The following is a 25969-nucleotide window of genomic DNA, read 5'->3' on the forward strand; positions in this document are numbered from 1 at the left end:
CTGAGGAAATAAAATATATATGTCTATATATGCATTACATTGGAGCATATCTTGTCTCAGAAAGCTTGCATGACACTTCAGATAGAAAAAAAGTAGAGGTAATTTTAAATAAATGGTCATTGTAAGTTATATTTGTCTTCTTATGATGTTTAAAATATATAGAAATCTAAGCACTAACTGTAGGGAGGAGAGATAGAGGCAGTGAAGCCACACACAGTGGACAAGCACCAGACTGGGGTGTATAAACAGGGTAAGACTGATACTGCAAATGCTCAGGCACACACAACCCTTCCTCTTGAAATAATTGATGGAAATAATTCTCAAGAGCTGCCCAGGAGGGTAAAGTTATTCCTGAGCATGAGAGATTGCAAGAGGTCTGTCAGAGTTCACCACTAAGTTCAGCCTGACTCCAACACTCTATAAAGCCTATTGTTTGCCCAGATGCCCCTGCATGAAGAGCCCTCACTGCCTCGGAGAAGGAGGAGTGCTGAGGAAGACATTTACTTTCACTTTTTGGTGCTTTTTGTGGGGAAAGTTTTTTATAACCTCGGAAACAGGAAATGATCTGTTGGCCCCCCAAGAAAAATATTTTAACACGTACCTCAGTTTGAAACACGGAAAGTCCTGCCAACATCAGTGACTCCAATCCACATGTTTGAAAGGAAGCACAGAACTGAAGTGCTGCCTTGGGCTTTGGTCTGAAGCAGAGCCATTTTTTTGCTAGGGAAGGTACAGTATAAATGTCTCAGATAAGTCTAACTGGCCAGTTCCTCCCACCTCAGACATTCACATTTGCTTAAACACTTGAATCTACTTCCACATAACCTTTTTGTTTGCATTAGTTTCCCATGGAAGAATTACAGAGCAATAGGTGCTGAAGTCGTACAACACTCAGGTGATCATAAGCATTTACCTGAGGTGAATATACTGGAAAATGAGCAGTAGTCTGTTTATTAGTGACAGAAAACCAGAAGCCAAACTCTTGGGTTTTTTTCTAGGGCTTTTTAGTAAACGGATAGTTGTTCAGAAGTTTTTGTATTGCTTTTGTTTCCTCCACTGTTCTTTCTAAAAGCTTGAGGTTGTCAAAGTTGGAGAGTATTCATGAAAACACAACTTTGCTGTATTTTTCATAGAATCACACAATGGTAGGGGTTGGAAGGGACCTTTAGAGATCATCTAGTCCAACCCCCCTGCAGAAGCAGGTTCGCCTAGATCAGGTCACACTGGAACACATCCAGGCACATTTGGAAACCTCCAGAGGAGACTCCACACCCTCCCTGGGCAGCCTGTGCCAGGGCTCCCTCACCTCAACAGTGAAATAGTTTTTTCTTATGTCTAAGTGGAACTTTGTGTGTTCCAGCTTCATCCCATTACCCCTTGTTCTGTTTCTAGATACAATAGAAAAAAGAGATGTTTCAAGGCTCATACCTACTATATGTATCTCCAGGAGAAAAACTGAAATATTCTTTAGAGAACACAAATGCATTGTGTGCCATTTTTCCAAAGCAAAGTGGTTACACCATATAATGCCTTCTTTGGAACACCAAGCTTTACTCATCAGTTCAGATGGCTGTTGCAGCATCTGCAATAGCTGGAGCTCTGCACTGTTTTAACCACGAGACTGCTTTGAGAATTTTATACATAGGTAATGGGAAAATGAAAGCAAGGTCTAGATTGTCAACTACATTGGAAAAAACATTATCCCTTCATAAGACTAGATATGGTTCTGTGATTTAGTGTGATTCTCATTTCTATGTAGATTGGAAGCATTTTGAGGCAGGGATTGTCTTTTGTTGAATGTTGGCAGGGGATCCTGCTGGGGATTCTCAGCTGGTCTCTAGGTGATTCAGTTTAACAGCTGCAGTTGCCACACGTGGTTTTTGGTCGGGTGTAGTGCCAGCTCACGCTGGGGCAAGGAGCAGTGAAAGATATAATCACCCCTGTTTGCAGTCTGTAATTCAGGTCTGTGATGTGGTGAATGGGAGAGGAGACAAGGCTGTGCTCAGGCAGCCGTGGCAGAGGCAGTAAGGGAGCAGCAACTGGCACAGAATGGTCAGTAATTAGGGCCCAGAATACATCACAAGCTGGTGCACCTTTATTTTCTTTGGAAAATGAATTTATTATCATTTCATTATTTATGTACCATGATTTTACATACTGTGATTTTTTCACATGCCACGATTTAAGACACAATTGCTCCGAAGCTGATTGGCCAAGTTAAAGCGGAATCATCTTCCAAACGAATGTACCCATTCAGTGAATACAACCAGTCTACCAGCATGGGGCCATGGTTAACACATCCAGAGCTGCCGCGAGAGACAGCAGTGGCATGAATGTACAGAAGCGATCCACCAGCTCCCAGCAGTAAGACAGGCTGCACCGGGCCGAGCCGCGCGGGAAGCTGACGCGGGTGTCTGCCCGTGTCTCCCGGCGGCTGCAGCAGCCTGGGGGCCCCGCGGGCACTTGACGGCCGCTCCCGTGGCACCGAGGCGCTGCCGCTGGCCGACGCGGCTCCGCCCGGGGGCTGCTCCCGGGGCACGGGGGGCGCCCCCTGGCGGCAGCACACGCGGGCCGCGCATGCGCTGCCTGTGCTGGCCCCGCCCCCGCGGCGCGCGCCATGGCCGACGCGGCGGACGGGCCGCGGCCCGAGGGTGAGGGCCCGCGGCCGGGGAGGGAGGGCGGCGCGGTCGGGTCGCTGCCGGCAGCGGCCGTGCTCCAGCTCTCACTCTCCGTTTCAGACTGTCCGGGAACCGGCAGCGCCCAGGCGGGCAGGGCCGCCGCCTGCCAGGGCTGCCCCAACCAGAGGCTCTGCGCCGCCGGCGCCGCGGCTCCGGACCCGGGTGAGAGGAGGCGTGAGGGAGCGGGTGCCGGGGGAAAGGGAGGCGGGTCGGGGCCAGCCCGTGGCTGACGGCGGCCGTGCGTCCCGCAGGGGAGGCGGCGGAGCTGCGGGAGCGGCTGCGCGGCGTGAAGCACACGGTCCTGGTGCTCTCCGGGAAGGGCGGCGTGGGAAAGAGCACCTTCAGCGCCGCGCTGGCCCACGGGCTGGCGGCCGACGAGGCCAAGCAGGTGGGCTGCGCGGCGCGGAGCGGGCCGGGGCCTCTGCCCCGCCTCACACCGGCCCTGACCGGGCAGGGGGCGAGCCTCTGCCCCGCCTCACACCGGCCCTGACCGGGCAGGGGGCGAGCCTCTGCCCCGCCTCACACCGGCCCTGACCGGGCAGGGGGCGAGCCTCTGGCCCGCCTCACACCGGCCCTGACCGGGCAGGGGGCGACTGCGCTGGTCGCGGCCCCCAAGGGCGCCAGAGCGGTTCCGTCACGCGCGTTGTTCTGGAGACGGGCCGGCGCGGGCTTGTTTCCAGTGGGGCGGGATGATTGGTTTGTTTTCCAGGTTGCTCTGCTGGACATAGATATCTGTGGGCCATCAATCCCTAAAATGATGGGTCTGGAAGGAGAACAGGTAAGTGAATGCTGGAACACGTTTAAAGGATTTTTGCTCTTTTTTTTTGTCTTAACATTTTAGGGGGTTATAGATTTAAAACTTCTAAAGGGACATGCTATTGGGAAACGTGTGGCAGTGGGAAGGGAAATGAAGGTGACATGGAGAAGCTCAGCATAACTAGTTTGTGAAAGAGTTGTCTGCTGTCAGGGTGGCCACTTCTGCAGACCTGTTTTTGTGGCATGTTGGCCACCTATTCGTGGCTACATAGAACTTAAGTTATGCCAGCATGATAACCTTTATCGAATATTTTACATAAATGTATAAAGTTAGGAGTAAACTTCCTGTAAAGGACTTGAGCAGTTATTCACTTACTAGTGGAGATCTGGCCATACTGCAGCTTTTAACTCAGCTATTCCAATAAAGTACAATTGGTATCTATCAGCCCATTAGCTATTTACCCAGTTTTTACTTAGGTTCACTTTTCTTTATAACATCTGTCTTTATCTCCAGTGTAACTTTATGTATCACTTACATTTCCAGGTTCATCAGAGTGGGTCTGGATGGTCTCCAGTGGTAAGTAGGTGATACTGATTTAGAAAGTTTGTTGGGTTTGAATTGGGCACCGTGTTACGAGGTGAAAAGAAAGTAAGGGGACAGCAGAAAGTGTGCTGTTAACCCTTTTTCTAATTATGTAAATATTCAGATTCTGTAGAATCTGGACATAGGGTGTATAGATCAGAGTGTTACATTTCTTTTGTTAATAATACTATATTTCTAAAATAGTTTGTGTTAAGTGTATGTTGTTTACTGACTTTCCCACTATGCTGTGGGCAATAAATACAAGTCCATTAATATAGTTATATTTGGTTATCATTCTGCTGTATATTATGTCACCTTTTCAGTGCCAGACAAAAAGTATTTTAAACCCAAGAGGAACCTCACTAATCTTTAGAAAGGGCAGGAGAAGGTTTGCAGGATTGGTGGTTGTCTAAAGATCACCTTTGGTGTGTGCCCTTTGAAAAAGATGATGTGATGTCAAGAGGGAAAAGCTGCTTTTGTCTTCACACTGTCTCCAGTGATTTCATAAACCACTGTAAATCTTACTGCAGCTGGATTGTCTTTTCAATCTGTAGTTTGTGAGCCATGCAAATGCCCTTTTATCAAAGAGGTGCTTGAGGTTCTCTGCCTTTCCTTTCTTAATATCTGCCACCCACTCGACTCTCCCAAACTACTTTTGCTAAACATCTGGGTTTAGAGTTGGGTTCTCTACTCTTTCTTTACGTCTTTTCTGTTTCTGAGTTTCTTTATTTCTTTTCTAGTATGTTGAAGAGAACTTAGGAGTCATGTCAGTAGGATTCTTGCTTAGTAGTCCCGATGATGCCGTCATCTGGAGAGGACCCAAAAAAAATGGTACGTATCGTGTGTTTTCAGCAATAATTTAGGTACTTTAAAGGTTTACTATCATGAGCTTGTTTAATAACATATAGTAAGCTATAGGAAAAGACAAGTGAATGGTTACTTATTTTCTTTAGTTGAACACTGATTTGCTGAAGCTACAAGTTCAAATGCTGTCTTTATTTTTCTTAAAACCTTGCAAAATAAGTAGTTCTATATATAAGCTGATAAGTCAGAAGAATCTGCATACCTAGCCTATAAAACCTGAAGTAGCTCCTAAAATTTACCATAAAGGTAGATTTCTTTTTTTCCTCTCTTATACATTCTTATCTTTTCTTTTAGGGTTGATCAAACAATTTCTTCGTGACGTGGACTGGGGTGAAATCGACTATTTGATCATAGATACACCTCCAGGAACGTCAGATGAACACTTATCTATTGTGCAGTATCTCAGTGCAGCACATATAGATGGTGCTGTTATCATCACCACCCCTCAGGTATGGGAACTTAACTTCTGTTGATAGAGGCATGGTGGCAGTTAAAGACCAGTCCTTGATTTAGTCTCTGTTTAACTTCAGGGAAATGATGGTAGAGAATCTAAGGGACTTGACTTGTGTTGTGCCTATAGCTGTCTGGTTTATGAGGTAGCAGATGTCTCAGTGGAGCAGGGGATCTGAGTGGGACACTAAACCACTGAGCAGTTGACAAAAAGCTGTCATGATCTGCATGAAAGGAAATGCAGCATTTCACTGCCTTCCTCAGGATCAGAGTTCACATCATTGTGAATCTCTCATGTACTCACCAACAGCTCATTGTTTAGGAATCACTAAGAAGTTTAGGCTTCAAGGGATGAGATTTGCACTGCTGGACACCACAAGAAGTAGCTTGTTGCCTCCAGTAGGCAATGTTGTGATGTGCATTTTTAAAAGAAAAATCAGCCCCTGAAGAAACTTAAAATACATCTAATTCGAACATAGGTTTTAATGCCTGGTTTGGAAAAGAACGGGAGATGGAACTAGCAAAAGACATGGAAAAGAATGGGAGATGGAACTAGCAAAAGACATGGAAAAGAACGGGAGGTGGAACTAGCAAAAGACATGGAAAAGAACGGGAGGTGGAACTAGCAAAAGACATGGAAAAGAACGGGAGGTGGAACTAGCAAAAGACATGCAGTACTTCCACAAACAGCTGAAAAAATAATATGTAAAGGGAGTGAAATGGTGAGGGGACAAGAGAACTGAATGAGGTCAGTAAAAAGCCTGAGGGGATAACAAGCTATTTCATATTTTGTTTGGAAAGAAGTAACAAGTATAAGCCTGGTGGTTCCCACCCTTGTCTGCTCTTCTGGGAATACCAAGGGAAAAAAACTGAAAATGTGGAAAAGTTGCATTTAAAGAACTAAAGACATAGATTATTATAGGAGATAAAACATAAACATGGCTGAGTTTTTACTAGAATCAAGTCAGGTTTCAACACAGAGCCACATTCAGTGGGTTAGAACTGTTGTACATCTCCTGTTGCTACTCCCAGTGTCGTTGCTAGAGCATGTAACACAAGTTTACGTTCCTCAGAATATGAAGAGAGCAGTAATAGTTTAGAATGAACTTTAAAATAGCTCTTAAGGGTGTAACTTACAGGGTTCAGCATCAAAACATTACAATCAAAACAGCATTGTTTCCCAATATCTATAGGAAGTGTCGCTTCAGGATGTTCGGAAGGAGATCAACTTCTGCCACAAAGTGAAACTGCCAATCATAGGGGTTGTGGAAAATATGAGTGGCTTCATATGTCCAAAGTGTAAGGTAAAGCTTTTGAGGTATTACAGTAATTTGTATCTTTATGTATTACAGTGCTTTGTATCTTGCTGTTGGTTGTGTGCAAAACAATGCTCCCAAAAATGCCTCTTCTCAGAATTGCAGTATTTTAACTGTCATTTTCTTCTTGTCCCAGAATGAATCTCAGATCTTTCCCCCAACTACTGGAGGTGCAGAGAAGATGTGCCAGAATTTAAATGTTTCCCTCTTGGGTAAAGTGCCTCTAGATCCTCAAATAGGTAAAGTTACAGTATTGCACTACATTTAAAACAAGTTTGGTTTTTTTTCTCCTTCACTGATTTTATTACTGGAAAACCCTGACTTGGACACTGATAAATAGAATATTAAACCTTTTTTCTCTTAGGTAAATATGCACTTTTAGCTAGAACCTTTTTTTGGATCGAAACTTCCTGAACTGCAACATTGTATGGTGTGAAGAGAGGCCAAGATGATTTCTTTAGCCTGAAACTTGATTAAGATTAGATGATGCATCCTTTCAACTGTCTAATCCTATTCAAAGTACAAAATATCTCTGTAATCACCTGGAAGTGCAGCTGAATAAAGTCATAACTACTACAAATAACATCTTGCAGACATGAAGCATTGAAGCCAGCACTTCACTGGTGCTGGCACCACCTAGGTTCTCTTGTGGATAGTGAGGAGGCTTGGTTACTTGCTCACTAGCCATTACCAATTAATGATTTAATGACATCTAGGAACAGGTCAGTACTTGCAACCTGATGACTGCAGGTTTCTGCTGTTAGTACTCCTTTGTAAGACTGTGAGCTGTAGCTGTAATGACATTAGTGTTGTAAGGACTGCTTAAAGGAATGGCTGCAGATGACTCTTCGGAAGGGTAGCGGGATAAAGGGTAAAATAAAGAATAATTCATGTTTTCCCATTGCATTGCTTTCATGTTTTTTCCTTGTCCTTCAAGGGAAAAGTTGTGACAAAGGCCAGTCTTTCTTGTCTGAAGCACCTGAGTCTCCAGCTACAACATCTTACAGGAATATCATTCAACGTAAGTCTGAAAATCACTGTGCAAATGAATCCTCTCACTTCTGAGCACTTCTGCAATAAACAAAGGTGCTAAATAGAATGAAGTTACTCTGCCACAAATTATTAAACCAGTAGATGTCCATAGCAGTTATGAAAGTAACAGGTGCAAATACCATGTTCATCTCTTCTGAGCATCAGTTATGACAGGCTTTTCAAGCAGTAACAAAACTGTATTTGGTAACTGTTTTCAGTTGTTGATTCCCAGAAGAGGTGTGTGCACTTGCTCTCTCAAGTTCCAAGGTTCTTAAGTGAGCCTGTGGCGGTGTGTTCACTGTAGCTGAGCATGACAGAGCTGGGTGGTTTTTGCCTCCACTTCTAATTGTAATTGGCACAAAAACCCCCAAACAAAAACTACCTAAAGAGCCACTGATGTGCAGTTTAAAAATACAAATAGCTGGGACACTCCTGCAGCCATTTTCACTGTGATGAGGCCCAACTTGTGTTTGTACCAACAGGGGTCAGAGTGATGCAGCAATAACTAACTCCCAACGTGTAACTGAAATACTGTTTCTGTTTCTTTTTCCCTTGTCCTTGCAGGAATTCAGGAATACTGTGATCAACACCATTTTCAAGAAGAAAAGATTATCTAATCTATGAATGGACTAAAAACGTAGTTCAATTACAGAAAGTAACTTATGCCTTGATTTAATAGAGGAATGTATTCTTTTTGTATATCGCAAATAAATTCTTAATATAAATGTTCTTGCCTTAGGTTTTTTCCCTAGTTGAAGATTCCTGTTGTTCTTAGGTGATCTCAAAGCTTGCTAGAAAACCAGAAAACTGAGTCTTCACCTGTGTTACACAGGCAAGATCTGCATCGAGTGCCACAGTAGTAATAACCTGGACGTGAAGCTGGAGTTGGCAGACAGGTGTGTAAGGGAGTTGATTGAGAAATCTGAGCACAAACTGTGTCACTGACATTGAGCATTGTGATTGGCATCAGCTTTTAAATAAAAGCCTAGTAGGGTTTAGGCAAGTTCATTATAGTACAAGTACAGTATTTATTTATTACAGGTACCAGAGTAAGTTGAGGGTATTTTAACTGTTCATACATCTCTGGCTGTTCCACCCAAGCACTGTGTGAACATGCTGTGCGGCTTCTTTCTTCTACTCAGCCCCAAGCCTCAACACTAAAAAACAAACATTAGTTATCTTTAATCTATGAGGTCCTTTGTGTCTGAAATTCCTCTTTTTATAGAGGAATCAAAGCTTTGAGAAGGGTAATTGGATTTTGTTTGTTGTAGTTCAAACATTAAACAAATGATTAATCACTTGATTTCATTACAATTCTCAGTTAAGATAACCCAGCAGTCTCAGGTGAGTTGACAGATTTTTCTCCTTCCCATGCTCTGTGCAGACCCTGAGCATTGGTTCTGTGCCTATACAAACTGTTTTTCAATGAAACCTTCAAGTAACAAAGGCTTTAAACCTCTCTGAATCTAAAGACTCAAAACAAATGACACAAATCATTTCATGCAGGTGTAATTCTAGAAGAGCTTTACTTAAATATCTTCATCTGAAGAACAGGTGTCATAAATGAGTATTTTTACTGCTCATCCTTTTAGTTCTGCCTTATTTATCTAGTGCCTGTCTTCCCATGTTCTTTAGTGCCATCTTCTGAAATTCTCCTTGTCTGTCCTGTGGAATGAGCAGAGGAAGCATAGGTGTTAATAAAGCCCAGTGTGGAGCAATCTTTTTTTGGAAAAGCAGGGAAGAGCCCTGTGGAAACCTGAGGACTGAGGGTAGCAATCCCAAGTCATGAGGCAGCTCAGCTGTGAAGCCTCAGCAGCTTTCACAGCACAGTGGGGTGGGACATAGCCCTCCTAAGTGAGTTCAACACAAGAGGCCTAGTGGGAAGAGGAGAGAGCCCTGCCAGGAGTTCTTTTGGGAACTAAGACCAGGGAAGAGCCAAAACCAGCAAGGTGAGACAGGTGAGGATGTGGTAGCTGATGGGCTGTAGCTGAGACCAACACAGTACTTACTCTTGGGAACAGCTGCTGTGACGAAAAACCTTGAAGTTGCTCTGCTGATGCTTTTTTGTCCTCCTAATTTGCAGTGGATGTAACCATACAAATTAGCAGTCTGAAGGGAGATGCCAGCTATCACAAGAGCCTGTGGACAAAGAAGATTTCAGCTGGGCCAAATACACTGCTATATATAGACTGCAGGTATACAACATGTCTACACATGTGTGTTTGTATGTACATATACGCACTACTTAGACACGCATGCTGTTAAGAGGGGGACATTCCTGTAATAAATGATCTTCAAAGAGATCCAGTCACATCAAACATAAAACAATAGTTCCTTTCTACAAAATGTCATGTTTTTACGAAAGCACTAATACATTTTTTTTGGGGTCATTCTGTATCTTGAAAGATTTAGACCTTCCTAAGGACCAACTGAACTGATTCCATAATCATTTCACGTGTTTTAAGCCTGGTTTGTATCTAGAAGTTTCACACTGAGATCCGTAGCAAACCTACAGCCTTGTTAAGCTGCCACAAGCCTTATGTACAAATAAGATCCTGCAACTTCCAGAGAGCAGCAGGAATGAATCAGTATCCAACATTAACAGGCAGTCAAAAAAAATGAGGTCTTTCTGTGGTACTCTTGGCTCAGCGGGAGGCAGAGCTCATCTGACTCACTAATGAAATAACTTACAAAAAACTTTTCCTCAGCCTCAGAAACAATTTCCTGGAAGCTCCCCTATTTTCATTTGTGTAACATGCCTTTTGCAACCACCTGAGCAACTTGCCTCTGGTTGTAGTTAGGCTTCCCTCTCCAGCCAGCTCTCAGGTTAGCAAACTATCTCTGGCTGTCAAAAAAACAGATGGAGCTGTGAAGAGTGATGGTTTAATTGTAACTACTTGCTTGTTCAGCTATGCCACTTGGGGCACTAGAAAGCAGGTAATGACTTCCAGTTGATTCACATCCATAGCTGAATTCCCTGTTTCATGTAATAATAAAATGCAGTTTTGGCTGTTACTGGTCATGTAGCTGCACATGTCCAAGACACTTTTTATCTTTTCAGACTGAATTAAGATAGGATACTTAGCATGGCTAGGAACTTGACAAAAGGAATTCTATAGTCATTACCCAAGCACTTAATGTTTATAGAGGAAAACATGAAGAGGAAAATAACAGAATGCAATATATGGAGAAGATCTGTATTAAGAAAAAAGTGGGTTTGTGTTTTTTTGTAAAGTAAATGGCTTAAAAACACAGTTATTACAAAATACATACTTATAGCTCAATTCATCAATGTTTTAAGCACTATGATAGTTGTTCTTTCAAAAGGGAATCAGAAACCTACTTTTAACAGCAAGTAACATTCAAGCCCCAAGGAGATGTGAAAACCAGCATCACTAGCTTATTTTTTTGTTCTCTCCTATTAGTTTCATTTGACTGAAGTAAGTTGGGCAAAGGCAAATTGCTACAGTTAGAAAGACTATAATTTTGCCAGTCACTTAAGGTTCTCAAGGTAGACAAAGGAGTTGACATCTGATACTGGTAGAAGCTAGAAATTACTAATCTTTTCCAGACTGCAGGGCTTGACCAGAGAAAACTCTTGATTTCTTGAAGCTGTGAGCAGACTTTTTCTACTGTTGTAAGATTTGGTTCAAAGACTGTTGCAAAACCAACAGATGTGGTTTTTCCCTCTGCCAGTACTGGCTGACAGCTGTACTGGGTCTTTCCATAGCCCCAGACTTACCAGCCATTTCAGCTTCAGAGAGAACAAGGTGCTGAAGAGAAACACTGTCCAAATAACTGGGCAGATAATGAGACCAAGCCAGAAGATTCGCGCTTCAGCTTCAGTTGCAGCAGCTACTGCAGGCACCTAGACGGAAAATTATTGAAACTATTAGTTGCAAAGACAAAATGCACAATAAAATCAGCAGAGGAGGAAGGGACACAATTACTTTTTTACCTAAATATCACTTATTATAGGCATAGAAGGAAGATGGAGTAAGAAGACAAGTAGCTAATGCTGAGTTTTCTGCCTGCTGCCCAATTCTACATGACAGCATTTTCTTTACAAAGTGTTCTGGGCTTGGTTCATATTTACTAATTATTCCTTTGTCAATGACAGCTCCTACTAGATTAGATTAGACTTACAACTTAGTAGTATTTTGAACATACACTGACAATTGCTTTTAAACTTCAGAAATACAATGTTAACTTCGACATCAGATTCAAACTTTACCAAGACTTGAGAGAAGTGTGAAACAAAAGACAGAAACCTGAGTGTGAGTACTTCCCTGTCCATAGTGGAGATTCCTGACGTGTGCCCTCTTCACACACAGATGTTTGGGGGGAAAAAAAAACAGTCCAGTATGGGAAGATCTTGCATGTAGCTCAGTTTTCTATTAGGTAAATGGATACCTTAATTTTGTTTATGAAACCCACTGATATTCCATAAATTAACAACTGTGGCTTCAATAATGCTTCTTCTGTAATACTAATGTTGGACACCGTAGGAACTGCTGGCATCTCTCTGAAAGAGGCCTCCTTATCAAATGGTGCTCTAGTTAGGTTCTTCAGGGAAAGCAAAAAAACCTCAAAGCAGGCTGCAGAAAGCCCTGGTGGCAGATTTCTTCTCTGTCTACCCTGAAAGGCTCATTGTTAACTCGCAACACTTCAACTAAAGAAAGGGAATCTTTCCTAGCATTGATCTTTCCTAGGAGAACAGAATTCAAAATCACCCTCCAAACCTCAGCCCACTCAACCACCTCTGCTGCTGGCTGCTGAAATACAAGTTTCACAACTGGAAAAGAAAACCCTTGGGACCCTTTCACTCAGAAAAGTGAAAAGCCTTTTGGTTCATTTTCAGTATCCTGAATTCTTCTTGTAAGAATAAGACTCATCCATCCATTGGCAGACAATAGCACCCAACTTGTAAATACAGTGACATTACTGTATCTTGCCTAAGAAAACTCTGAAAGCAATAATTACAAGGTGTCTTTAATTTTTTCCTCTGCAACCAGTGATGTTGCAGAGATCCAGAGAATAATGTTCTCTGCCTTCATAGTTACAGAAAGACAGATGTTCTAAACAATAAAGGAGTTTAATTACCTGTATCCTGACTAACTTATAAATTACCCAACAGTGATGTTGTGTTAGCACTTTTAGTAGGGGAAAAAAAGTCAATACACCTGAGAACTCTGAACCTAAAAGACCTAGTTAACTTAATGAGCAAGATTATAAATGGCTGCAGTTATCTCAAGGAAAGGAGGGAGTTGTGATGTTTGGAATGTAAGAGTTACTTTTGTTCCAGCAGACCTCAGCAGAAGATAGGATTCCAAGGGCAAACTTCTGTTGTCTTAGCAGCACATGTGTGTGGAAATTTTTCCCCTTGAGCAGGGATACCTCTCAAGGTTACCCTTTAGAGCTGAGTCAGTCAGCCCCTGTCATCCATATGGGTAAGTAACATCACTCTCTATCAAGTACTCTCTACAAAACAAGTAATCATTGAAGTAGCTTTGAACTGTTAATTCAATTAATAAGTAGTAGCTGCAGTACTAGGTAGCAAATGTTCCTCTAACTCATTGCCTGCTTAAACAGAAAACCTATGTTTTTTTCTCCTGATTGAGACCATCTATCAATTTCCAATTCCAATCACATCCTGAGTTTGCTATCGTTACCCTGTGGGTGAGGGACACCACATCAAAGTATTTCTCACAGGTAAACTACGTCAAAAATACAATCCACTCTAATCATATGTTCCCTCTTGTGGTACTACATTTTTCACACTAATCCAGCCACCATTTGCCAGAATGTTTGAAAGGTGTTGGCCAATGCAGATGATGGGTTTAGCAAGATGATAATCTCAGCAAGTGAAAGCAAAAACCTGCAGTCTTGACTGTCATTCATGGCAAGTGCCATTTCAAACCTTTTCTGCTTAGGGTGTTTGGGAAGCACTAGCAGTATGAGAATGCTCTGTGATCTGGGCTTCACTGTATTTCCTGAGTATTAATAAAATATACAGTTAAAAATACTGAATTTGAACTATTCAGTATTGCTTTCAACATAGATCTCTCCTGAAGGGAATTCTGCATTGGGATTAAGAGAAGTGTTTATAACAAGATGTTCTCACTAAAAAATAAAATTGAATTACCAGAACTATTCCATACTGATAATACCATGCTATGAATATTTATTCTGCTGGTGCATATGACAACAGTCTTGTGAGACTAGTTTTGTTCTGAATGCTTCCAGAATGTGCCAATCCACAGGACTTGCAACTGAATACCTATATTATCTTCTAGAGAAGCTGGATAAAAAGTAACCCTTACAAAGGTGCTCTATTTGTTACTTAGGAAAGCTTGTAAAGCTGATATTAGGGATGATGTTTGTCCTGGGTCTGCTTTTATTACCATACTGACCCTTTTTGCTTCAAACACCCAGTGGCTTTTTCCATCTTCATCAATCTGGTTCCACCAGCGCAAACCAACCAAGAGTCTTCCTGTCACGTTCTAGTGACAGAAACAATTATCTGCATTAATCAGTTGCATGACTCACTTCTCAGACTAACATTTAAAAAGAAAAGAGACAAGCAAGTCTGAAAATCATATTCTTCTACCAAATAGTAAAATTAGTTCTAAAATCTGTGCCCGCTTGAGCACAACAGTCATTAAGGATATATGAGTTACCACAAATTCAGAAGCCTGTTCTCCTCTTCTAATATGTTAATTAGCACAGTAATATTGATTTACATAAGAAATTCTAGTATATGTCTTTCCTAAGTCAGTTGGAGAAGCCCACAATAAACAAACTGCCTCAGTAAGAGAGGAGAAGTGCTGACAAACACACTGAAAAAATGGAAGATTAATTATAAGCAAGTAAGCTGCAGGGAATCAAGCAAACAAGAAAACATTTCTGCACCTGGATGAACACTGGAAGTTTTCAAAATACTGGGGATGCATCAATGCTTCACCTCTAGAAAAAAAAAAGCCTTGTTCCACGTGTGGAGCCTCTGGGATTCTGGGCAGACCTGACTCACCTGCCAGCATGTGAGGGCACCAGTGCCATAGCTGGGCTCCCAGGAGCTTCTGCAGCTCCTGGGTGCTGGGTCTGGGGCACAGTATTGCAGCTTTGGACATCCTTTGGCACCCATTACTTAAAGCCAAGATTACCTTCTTTCTTTTTTCTTTTGAGGTAAAGCATGCAAACAAATCTCCCCATGGCAAGGCAATCTCACCATGTTAGTAGCAGCTGTCAGTCACAGAATATGATGATAAACAGTAACTAAGATATGTAAATATCTTCACTAAAATGGGCTAGACACTTAATAAACCAACAGATCACAATGCTGCTGTCACTTTTGTCAGTATAAGTATTTCTTTTATTGGCACACAATAGCAAAGGTAATTACTATTCAGGGTCATCTTACCTTAACTGACCAAAAGTCAAAGGATAGAAGGAGGAGAATAGTGACAAAACAGGCAACAAAGCTGTTGCTGAACCAGTCACAGAACAAGTAGGTAATAATAGCACTCACTCGGAAAAACAGGTGGAAAAAGGTGGCCAGTGGGTGCCTGGGGAAAAAAGAATACAGAGCACTTAGGAAGTTATGGCACAGGAAGTAACATTATAGTATTTGTTAATCATGTAATATAACACAACTGTCTATAATGGTATTTTGGTTTGTAGCTGCTATGCACTTTTGTTATCAATCAATGGTATTTCTAATAGCCAACCTTCAATCTAAAGCTAAGAGATGGAATGTGTTGTTCATGTCAAAACTTTCTCAAAGGTAGAACAAAATCTTGAGTCCCTCATGAGTTTCTCTGGCACTGCATGAAGGAATTCAGTGGTTGTGTTTAACACCGTGCCCTAGAACCCTTATTTCATGAAATGTCAGCATTGTAAGGCACAAAAAAATCAAGACAAACCTTATGCCTTTCAGAACTGTTCCGAAAACAAGAACAGGAACTTTGAAACAAAAAACCCACACTTCTTGTTTCGGAGGGAGTATGATTTGGGAATCTAACAGCCCTTATGAATGAATGGTTATTAATTCCACTAGACATTTGTGCTTTGCTCATCAAACAGTATCTTGTTTGTAACAAAGGGGAATTTCAGTGGAGGAAGTAACTATATGTCACGAATGTTGGCCTGTACAGTAACATTGCTGTAATGAGCACGGGACAACTTTCAATTGATATGCCCCATACAAAAACTTATTCTGTACAGTTGTGTTTATGTTAATTAAGTTTAAAGTAACAATTAACTAAAGGCTATTGCATTTAAGTAGCTTCTTCCCTTGAAGCTGAGTGAATAAAATCTCTTTTCTGAATAATATTTTTTTCTAAAGTTAGCCATTTTCTCATTAAGCTCCTTTACCACTGTAAACAATTAACAGCAGTATGGCCTAGGGCAGCATTAACTGTTCAGCTATCACATTTGTTATTCTATTACTGTATATAATAAAATGATACATGTAATACATACACAGTTATAAATGTGTATCATAAATTATAATTAGATTTAAATTATACTGGTTCTTATCTTGATATCTTTATGGTAGTATTATTATTCTATAGCTGTTTAACTATTCTAGTCATTATTCTATAATGGCAACATTGTGCTTGAAATACTACACACACATGACTGGATGAGTGAGAATGACACACAGCTGTGCTTTACATTTACTCCTGATCATGTCCATGCTAACCTCAAACTTTCCAAAAGTGTTTTCTGACTTAAAACTAAACTGACTTTTTAAGCACAGGAGCTTTTTCTGCCATAAGCAGACAGGTGGGTTAGTGAGAGGATCTGTCAAAAGCAGATCATATCTTGCTCGTTCACATCTTGATCTCATTCAAGAAGACCTGAGAGTTCATTATGTGAGTGGTAGAAGCACATCAGGGTAGACAGAGCTTTTGTATCAGCACTTCAAATGTGAAAGTAGCTTTGGAGAAGTGGTGTTTCATTTGGAAGTCAGATGATGAATTACTGTTTGCATGCTGAATCTGTTCCACTATCTAACTTTGAAGGATGCTTACTAAACCATAAGATGAAATTTATAACTCTTATCATATATAAACAGAATTTTTAATAGGGAGAAATCCCAGACAGATAAAATTGTCTTTTAAGACCTGAAGCTAAATCATCTGGGTCCTTTTTGAAACAACAAAAAAATTACAGCTTTTTCTTAAGTAAATGCATTTCTATTTTAATTCAATTGTACTCTATAGCACTTCTTAAAAGCTGATCTCCAGAAAAAATGATGGCTTTAAGAAATCACTGTATAAACTTGCATGGTTCCTTACACTAATGGAAGACAGCATATGCTTGGCATACATTTGCCCCTGAAATCACAACCACCCAGCTGCTTGGACTTTGATCCAGTTGTAGCTGAACATCCGTATAGTCTAGAACTGGAGACTTGAGGCCAAATGATTATCATTTATCTTGTTACAACAACCTCTGTTCAGTTAGCAAGCATGATGCCTATCGAGATAGGAATGAACTGTTATGAATTTAACTGCATCCCATATTAAGGAATCCAATTGGGTCAACATCAACATACACCACTGAATCACAGGAGAATCATTCCCAGCACCTGCTCGGAAGTGCCACGACAGCACTCTACGTACTGGTTTTCTACACCTCTGTCTAGTACTTCAAATATAACTAAGCAAAGTCTGAACTAACAGACTCTCTGGCTTGATTTTCTTGTGTTACCTGGCTGACCTGAGATAGAAGCAATCCTGTGCTCCTAACTCTTCTGTATCAATTGTTTTGGTACTACGATGAATGGCAAGGATGGTGTAAATTATCTTTGCCCTAAGCTTCTTATGAAAGTAGCTACTAACTAAATCACTATCCACATACCTTTTGCTTTTAAAGAGCACTTGAATATACTCACAAATACTCACAAAATTCACAACTTGTCATAGCTTATGAAAGTTAACAACTTGTCATAGCTTATGAAAGTTCATGATATGTGAAATTGGGATAAAGACAAATAATTGGAACTTGTTGCTATGCCTTCTAATAGTAAAACAAAATTTTGCAGCATATGGATGTGTTCCAGGCTTGTTTGCACAAGATTCTTCAGAAATATAAAAACAAACTTCTGTGTGAACAACATAAGGAGTTTCATTTCTGTATTCTGTAGCAAAAGGTTTTTCAGTATGAGGTTATCTTTTAGTGTTGTTGCAATGAGGGTAAGAAAGAACAGCAGTCTCTAACGATTATCTACACACAGTGGATCAATTAATAGCATGGCTTACTGCTTATATGATTGGATACTGACAATCAGTAGGAACAGATCTCTAAAGTAACTGATGCTCTGGACCTCCTTACAAACATTTCAGGGTGGTTTCACTTCACTCTAACTCTAGTCTGGTCTCACAGACTGAATCTGTGGCTTGTATGCTCAAGACACACCCCTAAAATGTATTTACCAGTTTAGTTTAATCCTTTAGGCTATTTTCTCCCAAGACTGCACCAAAATATAAACCTTCATTTAAAATGTGTGCTGCTGCTGAAGCAACTGTGAGAGTGCTAATCTTGTGTCATGGCTGGCTCATCACGGACTTGCAAAGTTCAATGCACTGGAAGGGTAGAAATGCTTCACCAGACACTAATAAAACAGAGTAATCATATGGCCAAGTTTGTTTGCACATCTCAAATAACATTTCTGTTAGGCTTAACATCTTTTCTTTTCTTTGTTTACACCTATGAGAAATACTAACACTGTAATAAACCAGAGTAAACTGGGTAAAGGTAGAAAGGAAGAAAGCAATATAAAGCAAAGCTGATTATATACATTATTGACGACTGCATGCATAGGTATAATTCCTTTTGACATAAAACTTTTCCCTTGACAGTCTTGGGCTGCAGAATCTTCAGAAGCCACTGATGGACCAACAGCTCTGGGGCCTGGGTGTGGACAGAGCTCCAATATGCTCTGGTAATGTAACAATAGACTGCTTAACCCATCAGGTGAGATGGATCAATGGGTTGGGCTTCCTTAGGTAACAGCTACAAGAATAAGATACACTATAGAGGAGACTGAGGAGGATCTTATTAATATTTACAAATATCTAAAGGGTGGGTGTCAGGAGGTTGGGGCATCACTTTTTTTGATGGTATCTAGCAAGGGGTAATGGGATGAAGCTGGAACACAAAAAGTTCCATTTAAACATAAGAAAAAACTATTTCACTGTTCAGGTGAGGGAGCCCTGGCACAGGCTGCCCAGAGGAGGTGTGGAGGCTCCTTCCTTGGAGGTCTTCCAGACCCACCTGGACATATTCCTATGCCACCTGATCTAGGTGACCCTGCTTCTGCAGAGAGGTTGGACTAGATCTCTAAAGGTCCCTTCGAACCCTACCATTCTATGATTCAATATTCCACATAAAATCCTATCTCATGGTAGGCGAATATGACAGTTTTATTGCAAGTAACTTGCTGTTTCCTTCGGCCAAGTGTGCAATGCAATGCCAGAGTATCCTGCCACATTCGTTTTGGTGAAGATGAGAGCAGAGCTCTCTCGGCTTCCTCAAAATAATCTTTGGTTGGGTGAGGGGAGGTCATGAAATGTTGGCTTTGGGTCGGTAACATTCCATTGGCAGCGGCAGGACGAGGCTGAGCCTGCGGGCCAGGCGGGCTCGCAGCAGCGGTGCGGCTGGCAGGGCCGTGGCCTCGTCGGCTCCAGCCCGGGCAGCAGCGGCCATCCCCTGGGCTGTGGCTCGCCAGCCCCCCTGGGCAGCCTACTCCATCGCTTGACCACCCTCCCCGTGAAAAACGGGAATTAAGTGTTTAAATGGAGTTTGTTGTTGTTTTCCGGCACGGCTGGAGCTGCCCAGCCCCGGTTGCCTCCGGCGGGCGCCGCGGGACTCAGGCCTCGGGGCCGGGCCCCGCGCCGTTACCTGATCTTTGCTTTCCGCAGCGCCAGCTCCTCCTCGCTCCCGAAGTCGAGGGATACATCCTCCGTGTCGTCCACCAGCGCCTGCGGCGGGGGAGCTCATCAGCGCGGGGGGACGGAGGGAGCCTCGCCGCTGCCTCCCTCCCCGCCCGCCCCTACCTGCTTCATCCTCCGGCCCAGCCCCGCTGCCCGGTTGCCCGGCGCGACGGTTGCCAGGGCCCGGGAGGTGTTCCAGCGAAAAGGGTCCGGGCTGCCGCCTGCCCGGGACCCGCGACGCGGCCGGAGCGCGGAGCCCCTCTCCGCCGCGGCGGAACGGGCGGTGGTGCTGGGCCCGGCGGGCAGGGCTGGCTGCCTGCTCCCCGGCCTCCATAGCGCTGCGGTGCCGCTCTGCTCCCCGTCACGTTCAGGCCTTTGGCGGTTACCTAGATCGATGGGCTGAGGCCGTTTGCAGTGGGACACATCGTGGGCTCAGCTCCCCAGGATGCGTCTGGAGGCCAGCTGCATGAGTTTCAATAAAGCCAAGGGCCGGGTCCAGCACTTGGGCCACAACAACCCCAGGCAACGCAACGAGCTAGGGACTGAGGGGCTGGAAAGCTGTCTGGCAGAAAGCTACCTGGGGGTGCTAATCGACAGCTCTGAATGTGAACCAGCAGTGTGCCCAGGTGGCCAAGAAGGCCAATGACATCCCGGCTTGTATCAGAAATAGTGTGGCCAGCAAGACCAGGGAAGTGATTGTCCCCTTGTACTCAGTGCTGGTGAGGCTACACCCCAAATACTGTGTTCAGTGTTGGGGCCCCTCACTGCAAGAAGGACATTGAAGTGCTGGAGTGTGTCCAGAGATGGGCAATAGAGCTAGTGAAGGGTCTGCAGCACAAGTCTGGTGAGAAGCGTGTGAGGGTGTTTATTCTGTTGAAAAGGAGGCTGAGGGGAGACGTGATCACTCTGCAACTACTTGAAAAGGAGGCTGTAGTGAATTGGGATCAGTCTCCTCTCCCAAGTTACAAGTGATAGGACACAAGAGGAAAGGGCCCCAAGTTGCACTAGGGGAGGTTTAGATTGGAGATTAGGAACAACTTTTTCACTGAGAGGATTATTAAGCATTGGAAGGGGCTGCCCAGGAAGGTGGTGGAGTCCTCATCCCTAGAGATGTTGAAAAACCATGTGGCTGAGGTGCTGAAGGACATGGTTTAGAGGTGGGCTTGGCAGCGTGAGGTGAGTGGTTAGACTTGATCTTAAAGATCTTTGCTAGCCAAAATGTCTCTATGGTTCTATGTCTGCTCCTCTAGTAACAGCCATCCGCTGACCAGACACACCAACCCAGACAGGGCTGCTTGGGCCTTTTGCTGGCCATAAACCCCTAAAGGAGAAAGTAGTGGAGAGGGAGGTGAATGTGCATGTATGAATGTGATACACACTTGCACATTTCATCTGAGGACTTGACTTTTTACCAACTGTTTTCCTGTCAGTACTGGGCCAAACCACATGTGCTGTCCCCTGCTCTGCACTGGGTCTGTGCCCCTGTTGCAATAGAGCTTTTGGGTACAATCCAGTATAACTCTAATGCTGTGAGCGTACTACTAGTGAAATATGTCAGCCCTTTAATTATAGTTTTCTCCTTTTATTTAAATTTCAGTTGGATTATGCAGCATAGTTAAGGAAGTAGGAAAGCGAAATGAGACAACTGAGCTTCAGGATATGGGTAAGGGTTTCACAATAATGAGAGGAAATAGTCCAGACAGCTAAACATGAAGTGGAGGATCAAGGAAGAATTGATCATCATTTGTTGATTTGACTATCTACTAGCATTAAATAAACCTGCAAAATAATAACTTACTAGTCTTTTCTAAAACATCCAGCTAAACCAGGATGTATCTATTGAGAAGTTACTAAGTTGAACACATCAGAAAACATCAGTTGGACAGTAGCTTTGTGCAAGACTTCTTGTTGGAGCAAGACAACACCTAATGCATCAGAAAAACTGTTGCACCTGTTCTTAGTAGGATTTGTAATTGTAGGGCAGGAATGGTGTATTTTATGGATAATAATGTTAATACTAGGATCATCATCTTTTGGCCTTGGTAGTGTTAAAAGAACACTTTATAGTGTGTCAGTAAATACAGCAGCCTTGCACTAAGAATCTGTATTTTGATGGGATGGCACATGATAGCCTACAGTATTAAAGTATTTAAGTAGGCTTTAACTCCTGAAGAAGATATAACCTCTTTGAGAACTATCATGGGATACAATTATTAAATACTGTGTGCATACCTGAAGCTGACCTCTGCTTCATTTACTGTATCAACTTGTGCTTCTGCAGCATATTAGCAATAACTGGAAAGAACCAACTTCTGACTCAGAAGCAGCTCCTGGAACTGCACTGACAGAAGCGTTAAGCAGTGGTGACAGGTCTGGCATCTCCTGACTCCCGGATTATTCATCTCAGCTACTAGCTCTACTATCAGCCTCTGTTTTCACCTCTCAGCACAGTTCAGCCAGCAAGACTGAACTGAGTAATTCTGTAAAGTTGCTCTGTTTTATGGGCCATTGCATTTTCAGTCTAAAGGCACAAGAAAACAGCCATGTGCTATGTTCCTTATCTGCTAAACCAGTACTTGCTTCTATGGGAGAAGTGACTATTAACCTGCCACAGTGTTAGGAAGCTGATATACTAGCCTGGTGCTGCCAACTGATTTCATTAGAGATTAAAGGAAGAAAAAACCCCAAACAGAACCTGTGTTTTGTTTTTTAATTTTGAAGCATGTTTCTTTAATTTTCCCTCCCTCCAGTGCTTTTTTCCCCTGGTTCACTGTAGGGATTGTCTGTTTTCCTAAAAAACTGCATGAGAAAATCCCACAGAAGCTTATCACTGTACCATGCAAATGGTTTTAGTGTCATTCTCTAAAAAGCTGTATCCAGTTATGTTGTGTGATTTTTCAAGGTATTTTATAGGTTATTGTTTTCTTTTAGAGCAAATTAAGAGCTAGAAAGAATCTTTGTTCTCTAAAGCAATCATTAGTCATTAGTCTTTCCTTTTGGGATTATTAGGAAAGTATCCTTCCTTGGTTTAAAATAAATATATTCAAGCCAAACCTCGTTAGCAGCTTCTGGTATTTTCTAAGATTTTGCAGAACAAACTGTCCAGTTTTCAGCACTGTTTCAACATTCTGATTTGACTTCAGATATTTGGACATTGGAAAGATTAGCGACACCCTCAAGATGATGGAAGTCCTGAAATACTGCTTCAACAGAACAAAAATTGAAGGCAGTTACACTGAATTTATGAATTGTGGCTCTTTTCTTCAGTTTTGTACACAGGGCAAACCTTGACCATTCATGAAATGTGTTAAGATTTCATTTAATTGCCGACTGAAACATACATGATAAAGTAGTTCAAACCTCTATAATTTGCTGCTCTTCACATGCAATTACCTCACAGACAACCCTTTCTCCAAATCAAATAAAACCCTTTCTGTTGTTGAGCACTGTCAATGCCAAAGGTTTCATGTGAATAACTGAGAAATCTCCCTCGGTCTCTCTGTCAAGAGTAAACAGAACCTCCTCCAAGATATGCTGTCTTATACATGTGGTTAACAAGAAGTCAGCTGATTTCTCTTTTTCCTTGGAGTGTTGCCCAGAGTCAGGCATTGGCATGGTGTCAGAGACCTGCCCTGTAAACTGCACAATGATATTTTGAGTAATTTGACAGTTGTTGCTCTGTCTGAAGTGTCTCAGTGGTATTTACAATTCTGTTCCTCTAAATGTTGGAAAATACTGTTAATGCAAGAATAACAACTCTTACCTCACTTGCATTAGGCATACTTAGCAGGGTTTGTTGGAGCTTCAGTGAAATGTTTGAATTGTGAAGAGGTAGATCAGATTGAGAAGGTTTAAATAGACAACTTTCTAATAATGTTGACTTTTCATTAATTTGTAAAAGATGTTTTCTTGCTTTGGCTCAGAACCCATGTCTGTGGGTTTTTTTGGCTGTACCATACCAGCTTCTGTGAGAAGCCACAGCCTTTACACAGGGGTAATGCCTTTTAGTTGGGTGATACATAGCTATATACTCAAGTTCTGCCATCAGTAAGAAATGAGTAACTGAAAGATGTCTCAAAGGTTGGTCCTTAAATCTAAATGGACATTAAAACCCCAAAAGGTCTGTATTGATTGAATGAATACAACTACCCATTATTGCACTGTAGTAGTAGTTTTGATTCTACACAGTGCAGTAGTATCTGTATCCCTTTTGGTTGGGAAAAAAATCAAGAAAACAGTACATATTTTTGTTAAATAGCTTATTTTATGCTCTGTATTCACTGTGTCAGGTATTATTTAACTCATGATGTAAGAATCTGTGGTGTGGGAGACAAAATGCTTTGCAATTTATAATGGCTTTACTTCAGTAACTTTGTCTGTTGAGACTATGCAGTGGTCACTTAGAAACAGCCAAACAAAAGCAGACCAAAGCAAAATCATCAGCAATCATCCTCTAGCTCAGGATGTGTTGCTTCCTTGCCTTTGTATGCAGACTTCTTAGTGGCCTTAGTTTTATATATCTCTTGAAATGTTCAAAGCTTCAGCCATTCTCAGCTGTAGTTACTTCATGCAGTTTACTTCTGCCAATCATCTCTTATTTTTCAGTTTGGGAACTTCAAAAATAAGGAACTTTGGCTGGACACCTGTGAAAAGTTTGGTGTCAGTGACTCCATAGATCTACTGCTGTAAGCAGGGACAGGATCTCGTTCCCAGAATGGCAGACTTCTGATTTCACCAGAAAAAGTGCTTGGGGTCTCTTCCTTCCTTTGCTACATGAATATAAAAGGCCTGTACACACTCCCACATGTATCCAATACCTTTCCTGGCTTAAGCCAGTCCTCTGTAGGCTTGCTGAGGGGGGAAAAAATAGTAATGTAAACCTGTTAAAGAAAAGACCTTAAAGGGTTGTCAAACAGTTGAGAAACTTTGTACAACAGGGTGTTAATACAAAAAATAAAGGAGAAAAGAGTACTTTTGTTTCTACTGTTTTGTCTGCAAAAATAGAAGTTGAAGTTGCTTATAAAAGCTGTAAGCTGCTTATCCACTTGGTTGGTTGGTTTGTTTCTTGCTGCTAGTAATATCTACATAGTCTTGTTCAGATACCAGAGGTGCTTGCTGGACAATTCTTCAACCACTGCTTTCACTGTACACGTTTACTTCATCTTTTGTCTTGGAGGCTGTGGTAAAGCAGCTTTCACTATATTTGCTTGCATTTGTTGTTCTTATTTATTCCAAATTGGTTTCAGGGAGTGGTAAAGGCAATAATTTTCTCAGAAAAAAAATAGAATATAGACAAAATGCCAAAAAAAAAGAGAACTAAGAGTTCCTAATCTGATGATGCAACAAAGTGAGAAACCTGTACCTGTACAGCTCTTAATTCTTTTGACTTGCAGTTTTTGTGAAGCAGACCCTGCTCCCTACCTCTACGGCATTACTGTTTAATAGTGTCTGTCCTCAATATGTTAATAATTTTTAATACATACTGAATAGTTTCAGCTCCCTAAAATTCCTTGTAGTCAGCCACAGAGAACTTAAAGGGGAGTCTTGAGAAATTAACATTCACAAAATCTCTGCTGTTTCTGTAGACCTAAACCAGAGAGGTGGAGGTGCCCAGGATTGGTCTTTAGGTGTTGGATCACCTGTTTAAGCCACAGGAACATTAAGTGCCTTGAAATGGGATCTGGCATGTCGACTGCATGTTCAATATATATCAGCTACTACTGAAGAGAACTCAGTCTATATGCAATACACAGCTCTCAACCTCTCCTCTAGGTAGGGACCCAAATCCAAAAGCAAGGCTTTTGTCTGTGGTCTGTGAGCCCCTTTTGCAATGGAGTCTGTGCTCAGGAAGAGACCCCAGTTCCCTCAGCTGCCTGAGAGGTGACAATCCTCAACTGCAGCCCTGAGCTGCACCAGAGGCCTCCACAGCTGTTCCCAAGGAGAGTGAAGCATTTGTTTCTCCTGTGAACGGGCCTGAGCTCATGACTCACACATCTTTAAAATCTACAAACAATTGCCAGTTAAAAATGCCGAAGTAAACCTTGGAGGAAGGGCAAGTGCTCAAACCTGTTTGTTTCTTAGAGAATGCACTAACTGCCTGGCTTTCATCCTTCATACAGGATAGAACAGCTTCAGCAAAAGAGTTTGTGAGTTCCCCTTCCCGTGGCAGAGCAGCTCACAGGCCATGCTGCAGTACTGCAGAAACGTGGACCTCAGGCTTCTGAAAAAGAAGGCAGTGTGACTGTGACACCAGATTCACTGCCTGCAGTTACAAGAATAGCAGCACAGCTACTGAAATGAAAGTCATGGGAAGTGATGATTTATTCAAGTGTCTGAAAACAGAGCTAC

At 42.2% G+C, this 25969-nt stretch overlaps 2 protein-coding genes across 4 annotated transcripts; one reads left to right on the plus strand and one right to left on the minus strand.

The window, feature by feature from the left end:
• Nucleotides 1-2187: 2187 nt before the first annotated feature.
• Nucleotides 2188-8404, plus strand: NUBP1 (NUBP iron-sulfur cluster assembly factor 1, cytosolic). 2 transcript variants are annotated; one of them, XM_061992252.1, is made up of 11 exons: nt 2188-2364; nt 2739-2840; nt 2930-3066; nt 3388-3456; nt 3979-4011; nt 4758-4848; nt 5176-5330; nt 6525-6635; nt 6784-6886; nt 7585-7668; nt 8244-8404. In XM_061992252.1, the coding sequence occupies exons 1-11, from the start codon at nt 2334-2336 to the stop codon at nt 8294-8296; spliced, it is 969 nt and encodes a 322-aa protein (XP_061848236.1). In that variant the 5' UTR covers nt 2188-2333; the 3' UTR covers nt 8297-8404. The 2 variants fall into 2 exon arrangements, with proteins under 2 accessions (XP_061848236.1, XP_061848235.1); XM_061992251.1 differs by lacking the exon at nt 2188-2364 and adding an exon at nt 2601-2651.
• Nucleotides 8405-9167: 763 nt separating this feature from the next.
• Nucleotides 9168-19786, minus strand: TVP23A (trans-golgi network vesicle protein 23 homolog A). Of its 2 annotated transcripts, none has more exons than XM_061992254.1 (7): nt 19745-19786; nt 19590-19669; nt 15208-15244; nt 14093-14182; nt 11422-11547; nt 9689-9818; nt 9168-9344 (listed from the first exon to the last, which is right to left on the minus strand). In XM_061992254.1, exons 1-7 carry the CDS (start codon nt 19751-19753, stop codon nt 9283-9285), a joined length of 534 nt encoding a protein of 177 aa, XP_061848238.1. In that variant the 5' UTR covers nt 19754-19786; the 3' UTR covers nt 9168-9282. The 2 variants fall into 2 exon arrangements, with proteins under 2 accessions (XP_061848238.1, XP_061848237.1); XM_061992253.1 differs by having other exon boundaries at nt 15100-15244.
• Between the last annotated feature and the right edge of the window lie 6183 nt (nt 19787-25969).

The sequence above is a fragment of the Colius striatus genome, chromosome 3 (assembly GCF_028858725.1).
Source record: "Colius striatus isolate bColStr4 chromosome 3, bColStr4.1.hap1, whole genome shotgun sequence".
Classification (NCBI taxonomy): domain Eukaryota; kingdom Metazoa; phylum Chordata; class Aves; order Coliiformes; family Coliidae; genus Colius; species Colius striatus.